Here is an 11,566-nt window from a genome sequence, read left to right as displayed (position 1 = left end):
AGGGGGTGCAAATAGTAGGTGGGTGTTAGGATTTCCGTCCCCGAACTTCCATCCGCGACAATTCTAAAAAAATTCGACCATTAAAAAAATAAAAATAAAAACGTCAACAAAGATCGAGAAACATGGACACTATTGCTCTGATACCAATGACAAAAACGATTCCTAAAACGAAAAGGTACCTGGACAAACGAATACTAAAAACAAGCGTGGATATTTCATGGATTAAATACTTATTGCAATCTCAGAGAGATTGATCAAAGCCTTGCAATTCCGTTCTTTGAGAAAGAATACATCGTTATCCAAAGAGAAAAAGAACGTACTTTTTTATTATCATATTTTCAACATTTTCCTTTTTGATATTTATACAGCAGTTATTTTTATTTAAAAAATAACTACACTATTTGTCTTATGGGCCAGGTTTTGGCCCAACATGAGCAAATAGGCCTGCTTTGGCCCAACCAATAAAAAACCCATCACTATTTTTATAACAAGAGACATATTAGACACCCATATGTGTTCCCATTTGCCCTGGCCAATCAGAATTCCGCCCACAACAAAGCAAAATCCCGATCTGTTTCCAACAGATCAATTTTGCTTTTTTTTATTTTCATTTCTAAACAAAAAAAAAAAGAAAGAAGAAAAGAAAATTAACTTAAAATGAGCAAGAGAAGGACGAGCTAGTTTTCGCTCTCATTTTGCCTTCTCCTCCTCTTCATCATCCACTTTCTGCGAGAGTCGTCCTCACAGTCGCTCCCTTCTTTGGGGCTCTCCCGAGCCCTCTTCTCTCGCTCCTCAATTTCAACCCCGCTCAACTCGCACTCCTCTTTCAACTCTCCGTGCTTCTCGTTCCTCTCCGCTCCCGCCTTCAACGCCTCCAGCAACTCGTTCACTGCTTTCTCCTTGTTCCTCCGGTTCTTGATCAGGACTTCGCTTATGTCCGCCGGTGTCATCTTGGCCTTCTCGACCGCCTCTTGCAGCTCCCTTGCCGCAGCCTGACCGAGGTCCTTGGCCTCGCTGCCCAGGTAGTTCTGGAGCAGGATCTTGAGCGCCGGGTACGAGCAGTAGTTCATGTAGATGTGCACGTCCATCCGGCCGCTCCGGAGCAATGCTGGGTCGAGCTTCTCGATGTGATTGGTGGTGAACACAAAGATCCTCTCGCTCCCGCAGCACGACCACAGGCCGTCGGTGAAGTTGAGCAGTCCTGAGAGGGTGATCTTCTTGTTGTTCCCGCCCTTGCCACTGGACGCAGCATCAGGGGTGCCGGGGTCAGAGGAGCTCCGGGGCACAGAGGCTTGGGATGCCTCCGACCTGTTTGACAGATTGGCCGAGCAGTCGATGTCCTCGATGACGATGATGGACTTGGAGCTGGTCTTCATGAGGAGCTTCCGGAGCTCGGAGTTGGAGAGCACCTCGGTCAGCTCGAGGTCGTAGATGTCATAGCCGAGAAAATTGGCCATGGCGGCAATCATGCTCGATTTCCCTGTCCCGGGTGGACCGTAGAGCAGGTAGCCCCGCTTCCAGGCCCGGCCCGTCCTCTGGTAGAAGGCCTGCCCAGCTGCAAAGTCGCGGAGGTCCTCCATGATGCCCCTCTTCCTCTCTGGCTCCATGGCCAACGTGTCAAAGGTGCCCGGGTGCTTGAACGGCACCGGTGTCCACCAGCCGCCCGAATTAGAGTAAATGAGGCGTTCTCGGTTGTTGCGGCCGATGTCGTTGGCCTTGTCCATGATGTAGTCCAGGTAGGAGTTGAGGATGAGGTCCTTGTCACACTTCCTGATCCGAAGCGTGAAGCCGCGATCGGGGAGGGGCCGCCCCGAGGAGGTCTGGGACTGGCGCTGCGTCACCACGTGCTCCCACCGGACGACAACGCCATCAAAGACGTCGGTGACGCAGTCATTGGAGAGGACGAAAGTGGTGGTGCCGGAGTTGCGGGGGCGACTGAGGGAGAGGCGGCTGCAGGAGGTGGAGACGAAGGAGCTGAGGTAGAGCTGGACAGCGTTGTAGAGCTCGTTGGTGCTGTCGCCATCCATCTCGGCAATGTCGAAGTAGCAGTAGGAGGAGTAGCAGCCGAGTGCCCGCTTCAGGAACCCGAGGGAGGCGGAGCGGAGGTGTGGCGGGAGCACCGCATGGAGGAAATTCTGGCAGAAGGCCAGGGTGCCCAGGTGGGAGGCCAGAGAGATCCAAGACTCCTTCATATCTGCCATTCCGTGCGTTGTGAAAGTGGAGGTTCTCGTGGAGATCATCTCTCTCCGGGTTGTGGTCGAAGAAGGAGAAGATCAAGAAGAGTGAAAGTGAGGATGGGGCATTTGTGCTATTGAGGAGCTAGTTTTTCTCGGGGGGATGAGGTATTTACAGAGAGAGGGGGAGGGTGGAAGGCAGTTGATGGAGAGCCGTTGGACGTCCCTGGGGGTTCGCCGAGAGTAACACCATTTGACTGCTACTTATATTTTTGTTTATAATTTCTTCTCCTTTATATCTCTGTCCTTTTTGGGATCAACAGGGTGGGGTGAGTTACGAAAGGGTGAAATCATGAGACAGAGAGAGAGAGAGAGAGAAGGAAATTCCGTGTACAACATGGATTGGAGAGAAGAGGCAATGCCGATCCACTTCAAAGCCAGTGGCAGACCACCACCACGTGTCAAGGTTTGAGAGAGAAGAGACACCATTGGGACTCAATAAGTGTGTTCCTCTCTTCTTTTTCCTTTTTTGTTTTTTTTGCAAGTTTCCAACAACATGACTGGTCCGTTTTTGTAATGGTCCACGTAAACCCTTTCCACTATGGATTTATTAAATGAGAACAAAACAGGGGTAAAGGGCGGGATGAGTGTGGCTGATTGGCCCCTCTCGAAAGAAATGGAATATTTGATTGACTGCGACGGAGGCTCTTTACTTTCCTATCCCGCCTCCGGCCAAACTCTGAGGTCTGCATCATCAGCATCCAATCGTTTCTGATGTTTCTATGAAGGGCGAGGAGGAAATGAGAGAATAAAAGCAAAATAGAAGCCTCAAGAAAGCTCTTGAGAGAGGAGAGAGAGAGAGAGAGAGAGAGAGAGAGAGAGAGAAGAGGTTGAAGAAAACAAGACTCTAATTTTATAAGGAAAAAGCGTTTGAAATGGAACTCCCAGTGGCGGTGAGAGGAGGCGACACAGATCGAAACTCAGTTCCACCCCACCTGGCCTCCTGCTTTTGTCTTGTTTCTGTGTGGGGGGAGAAGCAGTGAATGTCCAGATCGGCCAAACATAAATCATTTGAAGAATACGTAGATATCTCGAACATGGGGTTGTCATTTGGTACGACGTATGGTTCCATCTCAAGTCCTTTTGCATGTTGACAAGCTCTCCCTGCCCCACTCAAGCCCCAACGTTCGCAAGAAAACTTCAATCAGTCAGCAGGAAGGGACATAATTTCTTCACTCATCAACTTCTCTCTTTTATAAAATAAGTCTCGTATTTCCCTTTTAAATAGAAATTTGATCTGAAAACATCTGATTGAAAGTACGTCTTTCGCGAAGGGTGAAACCATTCTTACAATATAAGACCGAAAAGAAATAAGTATATGAAGCCAGTTTGTAAACAATTAATTTCTTTAAAATGAATATATGTTTATTATTTGATCAGATGAAAAATCGTCACAGCATAAAGATTCCAAGGTCTGTAGGCCCCTAAAAGTATTTGGGTGCCTTCTTTATCAACCCAATAAATGTTGTATAGATGCTTGGAAGTGACGATGTTCATGTAACTGTTGGTCCATCTGCATCTAGGATTCAAGTTGACGTGGGAAGCATTGGACGTAGTGCATGCCAAGTATGTATAAGGAATTAAATATAAAGTAGAAAAAGAGAAGTGGGAAATTTTATGTATAATTTGATACATTATAACAAAGTACATCAGCCTATTTATAGGCTTTATGAGAAATTATCAAAGGTATATATATATATATATATATATATATATATATATATATATATATATCAATCAATATATACACAATCAAATAAGATATTTGTACAATCTTGAAAAATACAGAAAATCAATAAAAGTATTCTTATTATTTCTAATATAGGTAAATATTCTAATTATATTTAACATTCTCCCTCAAACTCAAGGTGATATCAAAAAAGTCAATTGAAGTTTGAATTCATGTCACTTAGTGCCACAAAAACTTGTTTCTCTAACAACATCGCAAGGCATTGGGCTTGTTGATCCATGGTGGGGTGGTGTGTGAGATAGTCTTCTAAATCTTGCTCGTCTAAGGGTGTGGAGTCTGGTGGTGGTGCCAGCTTCTTGAAATGAGAAGTGGAAAGTCGAGAATCGAAGGAATTGGAGCTAAGTAGCATGCATCCTTTTGCGCTCAACTTTTATGTTAGGACAATAACTTAAACATGGCTAATACGGCTGGCATGGTAAAAGCAAGTGGAACGAGCCAGGCTTTGCTAAGGGAAAAGTTACTATGCAAAGACACATCTTTGTAGCTTTGAAAAATACTTGCATGAAAAAGGAGAGCTCGATTTGGCAACCTATAGAGACACCATAACACAACCATCATGACGCTTACTCAAACGCGAATTGGGACATTTGAGTGAATATTGGCAAGGGTGGCGGGATGAATTTATTTTACTAGGGATGCATTGGGTACAAAGCGGAAAGAAATTTCTAAAATGCACTAGGCTCGGTACGAAGTGCACGCAATGCACTAGGATTGCCTCAGGGAAGAAGCCTCTGGCACCAAGTTAAAAATGAAGTAGAAAAGACAATTGGAGAATTTTCTATATAATTTGATATATTATGATAAAGTGCATCAGCCTATTTATAGGCTTTATCCGCAATTATCAAAGGCAATATATAATAATCAAGATATACACAATCAAATGAGATATTCGTGCAATCTTGAAAGATACAGAAACCCAATATAAATATTCTAATTATTTCTAATATAGGGAAATATCATAATTATCTCTAATATAAGGGATGTGCTCAGGCTAGACTCAAGAGTCCACAAACGCTTTTGCACAACCATGAAGACAAAAGCATTGGATTGCATAAGATGTTGAGAGAGTCTGTTTTAGGACATGAAAGCTGGATTTTAGTCCATGAACCTTTCCTCATTTGTTGTCGATGTATCTAACTCTATATGAAGACAAGCAACTTTGGGAAAGACTTGATGTATTTGTGTTGATTTAGCATCTCATATTCTAACACATGGATAGTTAACGCGCAAAGTGTTATGCTAGCATGATAATACAGTTAACGCATAAAACAAGCAAAACCTGACTCTCTTCCGTGCATGTTTAGCCGATTTCAAGATAGTCATAAAACAAAGTCAATGCACACCAATCCATGCATCAGTTCACAACATTCTTTCCAAGAAATATCATTTTGCATCGTTGCACAATGTATACGGTACAGATTATCATAGCAGCGAGATCCCAACCTAAGGAATGAAAGTTGTATCCTTCTATCAGCCTTCGATATCATCAATATAAGATTGTTCCTAGCATTTTGCGTTTAATCTTGAAACTTCTACTTCCAAGTTAGTTTTCCCTCTCATTTTGCCTTCTTCTCTCCCTTATCCTCTACTTTCTTGCAAGAATCGTTCTCACGGTCGTTGACTTCTTTGGGGCTCTCCAGAGCCCTCTTCTCTTGCTCCTCTTCTTCAACCCCGTTCAACTCCCACTCCCCTCTCAACCCTCCGTACTTCTCACTCCTCTCTGCTCTCGCCTTCAACACCTCCACCAACTCGCTCACTGCTTTCTCTTTGTTCCTCCCGTTCTTGATCAGGATTTCACTTATGTCTGCCGGCGTCATCTTGGCCTTCTCCACCGCCTCTCGAAGCTCACTTGCCGCCTCCTCTCCGAGGTCCTTGCCCTCCCAACCAAGGTAGTTCTAATGGGAGAACAGTAACAATTCGAACAACATCGAATCAACGCAACGGAATAAAATAATCTTCCCTCTTGTGTAAACCTAATAGGAATCGATATAGTAGAGAAAAATAAATACCAAGCGCGCGAACACAAAACGATTTTTACGTGAAAAACCTCATCAATATGAGGAAATCAAAAACTACGGGATCGAAGTCCACCCGAAATTCTTCACTATCAACAAAATTGGCTAAACAATGTTCTTCTCTAGCAAATACTAGAGGTACATAGTGGCAAAGGCCTCAAGAACATAATTATTGGCAATACACATGAATTTCACAAGAGATCAAGGATAAATCTGATCAAAACCGCATATTTTGATCAATCCATGAAAAACCTGATGTATGGAGCTTCAAATGAAAATAAAATCGTTCAGATTCGAGAAAATTGCGTCACAAACATGCTGACAAAATTTCAGCTCAATCGGACCATGAATCAACCCGCAATGCTAGCTTGATGTAAATTCGATATTATCTCAAACCCCGATTTTCTGTTTTCTGTTTTTCTTGTTCTAATCTTTTTGCAGAAACCTCTTTATATAGATAATGAGAAATCATATTTCTCTATATAGCTTATCATATGGGCTCAAGCCCTTTTTAGGCTTACAACTCATTGGACGTACTCCACATAGGAGTAAACCTAGCTAACAAATTCTAAAGTAGGATCTTAAGTGCCAGGTACAAGCAGCAACTCATGTCCATCCAGCCACTCCGGAGCAATGATGAGTCGAGCTTGTCAATGTGGTCGGTGGTGAGCACGAAGATCCTCTCGCTCCCGCAACTCGACCACAGGCCGTCGGTGAGTTGAACAATCCTGATATGGTCATCGTGCTGTTGTTCCCGTCTTCCCGTCAAACGCAGTGTGGGGGGCGCCAGGGTCAGAGAAGCTCCGTGGGAAATTCTCCGAGGAAGGAACTAGCAAGATTCCGGCCGCGGGTTCCGATGTTTTCAATCAAGAGACGTGCTGGCTCACGGGGCCATCCGGAACCGGATGAGAGAAAAACACGTGTTGAAACCAATTTCGACCGACCCTCTTGACCCCAGGATTCGTGAGAAAAGGCAATCACCACCCAGCATGGGGCCCTACTAACAAATGGATCTGGGGAGAGGGATGGATCCGTTCAATACCACCTCCGGAGTTCGATCTCTGTGAATACTGTACATACATATATATTGACAAACACGATGATTACAATCATTAAAAGCCCTTTTTTTTTCCCCGTAAAAACCTAAAATGTTGATCAAATTTCAATAAATCATAACAAAAAAAAAAAAAAAAACATAATGCATGAATCTAGGAAAATTATCCAAAAGTCCTAGACCTATTATATGGATTAAAGTGTGCCCCTGGTATATTCGTTAAGTAACCAAACTACAAAATTCAACAATAAGGTATAAAATCTGGATTAAAGGAAATCGATGGTTTGAAAATAGTTATTTCAACGTAGATTTTATAAGATTTCGATTTTTTTCACCCCACGTTCCGCGTAACATCTACTTTTCCATGTCGGTCTTATAGTGAGAAGTTCGAGGGCACATGAAGTTCACGTAAGCTCGACCCATCAATTTTGTGACGGTCTTACATAAAACTCTCTGAGGACGTGAAGTCGGTCCTCTCGGGGACGGACGCCTTTACAATGGATTTGTTTAATAAGAACAAAATAACGAGGAAGGGTGGGGTGAGGCTGGCTGATTGGCCCCTCTCAAGAGAAATGGAATAGTTGACTGTGACAGTGACTCTTCCTTTCGTCCCCCTACTCCGGCCAAAATCCATCCAATCATTCTGATGTTTCAAAAGGAAAAAGCATTTGAAAGGGAACTCAGTGGGCGATGAGAGGAAGCGACACGGATCAAAACTCAGCTCCACCCACCCCCCTGGCTTCCTTCAGCTTTTGTCTTGTTTCTCTATAGGGAGAAGCGGTGAATGTTTAGATCGGCCTAACATAAATAATTGGACGAATACGTAGATATCTCGAACATGGTATTATTATTAGGTGCGACGTACGTTTCCATGTCATGTCCTTTTGCATGTTGACAAGCTCTCCCAGCCCTACTTAAGCCCCAAGGCTAGTAAGAAAAGTTGAATCAGACAGCAGACAGGGACAAAATTTTCTCCACTCACCGTGTTCTCTCTTTATTAAATAAGTCTCGTATTTCCTTTTAAATAGAAATTTGATCCGAAACCACCAAATCGAAAGTACGTCTTTTGCGAAGCGTGAAACCATTCTTATAATATAAGCCCGAAAAGCAATAAATATGTGAAGCCAGTTTGTAAATAATTTATTTCTTTAAAACGAATATAAGTTTATTATTTGATTAGTTGAAAAATCGCCGCAACCCCGTGCGAGGCTTTGAGAAAAAAGTTAGAAGGCAAAGATTCTAAGGTTTCCAAGCCCCTAAAAGTCTGTCTTTTTTATCATGGTTATGTTTGCATATCAACCCGAATATTTTGTATAGATGCATGGAAGCAATGATGTTCATATAGCTGTTGGTCCATTTGCATCTAGGATTCAAGTTGATGTTGGAAACACTGGACGTAGTGCACGCCAAGTACGTATAAACTCGGAAGTCTACAAACGCTTCTGCACCACCATGAAGACAAAAGCATTGGATTGCATATGATGTTGAGAGTCTGTTTTAGCACATGAAAGCTGGATTTTAGTCCATGAACCTTGCCTCATTTGCTGTCGATGTATCTGGCTCTGGATGAAGACAAGCAACTTCGGGAAAGACTTGATGTATTTGTGTTGTCTTAGCATCTCATATGCTAAGACATGGGCAGTTAACGCATAACAGTTATATGCTAACGTCATAGGATAGTTAATGCATAAAACAAGCAAACCCTAAGTCTCTTCCACACATGTTCAGCTGATCAAAACTTTCCAAGTAGTCGTAAAACAAAGTCAATGCACACCAATTGACCCATTAGTTCACAACATTCTTTCCAAGAAAGACCATTGTGCATCATTGCACAAAATATACGAATACAAACCAGCCTAAGAAAATGAAAGTTGTACCCTCCTATCAGCCCTTCGACATCATTGTCCCTAGAGGTGAACCATCAAGGAAAAGCTGATGGATTACCAAGTAAACACTTAGTATAGATTCTTCTAAGCCCATATCAATCGCAATTTGTAAATCAATTCGTTCAGGAGTTGTCACTAATCAATTACAAGTCAATTATAAACCCCTTTTGCAAACTAGATTTTTCAAAGATATAGGGCTTTAGTTATGCTATATAAATAAAACATACTTTTGGTACCTTAACACTTTATTTATAATAAAAAATGCTTGGTTGAATTTTAACCCTAAGCCCCTAATAAATTATTGATGATCATGAGGGTGCGCAAGTAAGAATTTAACACTTGAAAAATCAAAGCAATAATAATTGCTTAAGGATTGCAAAACCTTGATGCATTGAGCGACTCAATAGCAAAGCTTTATTATTGTCTCACACACCGTGTTCTACAAAACATTAACTAAAGACAAAACAATGATGTGATGTTTCCATGACCTAGGCTAGTGTTATTAATTCTTTGTTGTTATGTTTGGTCATTTGAATTTCTAATTAGAGCAGGACCGAATAGTATAAGATATAAAATTCAGAGATTTTGTTATATCTATTGATGAATCACAATAATAAAACAGAATATTTTTCACATATTATCATGTTCACTGTTTGGTATGAACAACATATAAGTAAAAATGAATACAAATATAAATAATAAGAATTTCTTACGACACCATTGCTGCTTCATTTTTATTTGCATATTTTTATTAATTTTCCCTCTCTCTTTTAAGTTCTTTTCCTTTTCTTATATTTCTCTATCCATCATTCTCTAATAAAAATTTATTAAATAGTAAACTATACCTGTATACCTTCAACACTTAACTAATATGTGCAATAAATATAAATACTAAATATATATTATATATTATATATTGAAATTATATTTTAAGGTAAAAAGAAATTTGAATATATAGATAAAAATAGGAATGAATAAAAATGAAATTTTTTTTTTTTATTTTGAATTTCTTATATTATATTCAAATATTATTTTATTTTATTTTTAATTTAAGTAGTTTGGTATTCAAGAAAAAAATATATATATTATGGATATTATAAATCCTTACCACTTTTATCATATCTCTCCAATAAGATAATTTCATCGGACCACATCCCTCTTATAGCCAACTTTATCCTATCTTGGTAGGCACTAAACATAGGATATGATAATAGTTATCCTATTTTAAATTTTATCCTGAGTACAAAACGAAGCCTTTGGGTTTTTTCTTTGAAATAAGCATGAATTAATTAAAATGCTATGTCTATATGAGTTCTAAATTAACATACATTCATGAACTAACATGAAATATAAATAATATTTATACTGTGTTTGTTAAATTATATGCAACCTAGATGCAACTCTAATAACATGAAATATGTTGAAGTATGAAACGGTCGAGAATTTGTATTTTCTTATAGAAAGGAAGACAACATTCTAGGACACCAAATGACGTCTATTAAAAATGACCCAACAATGCAATGCTAATTATTTTTGGTATTTTCTTTTCATGATTTAAAATAGGGAATTGCCTATAAGGACTTTAACCAATTAAGAAATAATATACACTGATCAGTGACTATGCTTAAACATGAAGAATGAATATTTCTTTTGATTTCTAATGAGAAAACAACAAGCAATTTCCCAATGCAAGATATGACATGAGATTCTTTTTAGTATCTAAAAATGTCCAAAAAAAAAAATGCAAAATACAATGCTATGTCACGAACGTGCCTAAAGATGTTTTCACCGCAAGCAAGACAAGTTTCTAAAATAAAAGCCCATTGAATAATATATAAAGTCAACCTAATGTTACCCAATCGCTAATGCATTGTAGAGAATCGTTCATGCATTGTAGAGAAACACAGATCGATGATTACCACACTGGACAACCAGACTAGAGCAACGCAAAGTCTAGAAGAATGGCGACTGGATAGCGCGAAGCAATTTGACAAACACATTTTGTTACTTTCACTTGTACTTTTTCCATATAGCAGAATCCTTTTACTAACAAGATAATTGACCCAAAAATCATACTACGCACATCGCAACATCTCCGAAAGGGGGCGCCTAACGCAAACATGAATGTGGCCGGCCATCCCAAAAAGAGAAAAACAAGACATACCGACAAAAGTGGACAAACTCAATACGTCGTATGAGCTTTATTCCTATTTCTAACGATTTTGCTGAGTCATAGGAGCTTTGATCCATATAATAAGACACGAATTCGGAGGGTTGACAAAGAAAATCTAATAAGTTGAGATAGAATATTTCCTAATTAGTCTAATATAAGGCTAACTAGTATGGGCCAAGTTGAGTCCGGTCTATAATGAGAGGACCTAGCTGAAAACTCTATAAATAATACTCAAGCTTTTCCTCTAATCCTAACACACACAATTATCCTCACATAAAGAACATTTACTAAATGCTAAAGGTGAGGGGCTGTCTTATTAAGCCAATGATACAGAGGACAATAGAGGAAAAACACTTCTGATTTTGGTCGTCACTTTTCCACATAAAAAACAATGAATTCCAAACAGTGTGTGAATCTCTTTGCTCAATTATATGTGTTCTTGTTTATAACTATG

At 40.2% G+C, this 11,566-nt stretch overlaps 1 protein-coding gene across 1 annotated transcript; it reads right to left on the bottom strand.

Moving 5' to 3' along the window:
- Window positions 1–462: 462 nt before the first annotated feature.
- Window positions 463–2,425, bottom strand: LOC104437375 (AAA-ATPase At5g57480). Its single transcript, XM_010050316.3, has one exon. The coding sequence runs from the start codon at window positions 2,238–2,240 to the stop codon at window positions 678–680; it is 1,563 nt and encodes a 520-aa protein (XP_010048618.2). The 5' UTR covers window positions 2,241–2,425; the 3' UTR covers window positions 463–677.
- Between the last annotated feature and the right edge of the window lie 9,141 nt (window positions 2,426–11,566).

This window comes from Eucalyptus grandis, chromosome 3 (genome assembly GCF_016545825.1).
Source record: "Eucalyptus grandis isolate ANBG69807.140 chromosome 3, ASM1654582v1, whole genome shotgun sequence".
NCBI lineage: Eukaryota > Viridiplantae > Streptophyta > Magnoliopsida > Myrtales > Myrtaceae > Eucalyptus > Eucalyptus grandis.
Note: the sequence above shows the minus strand (reverse complement) of the source record. Positions and strands in the feature narration are given on the sequence as shown.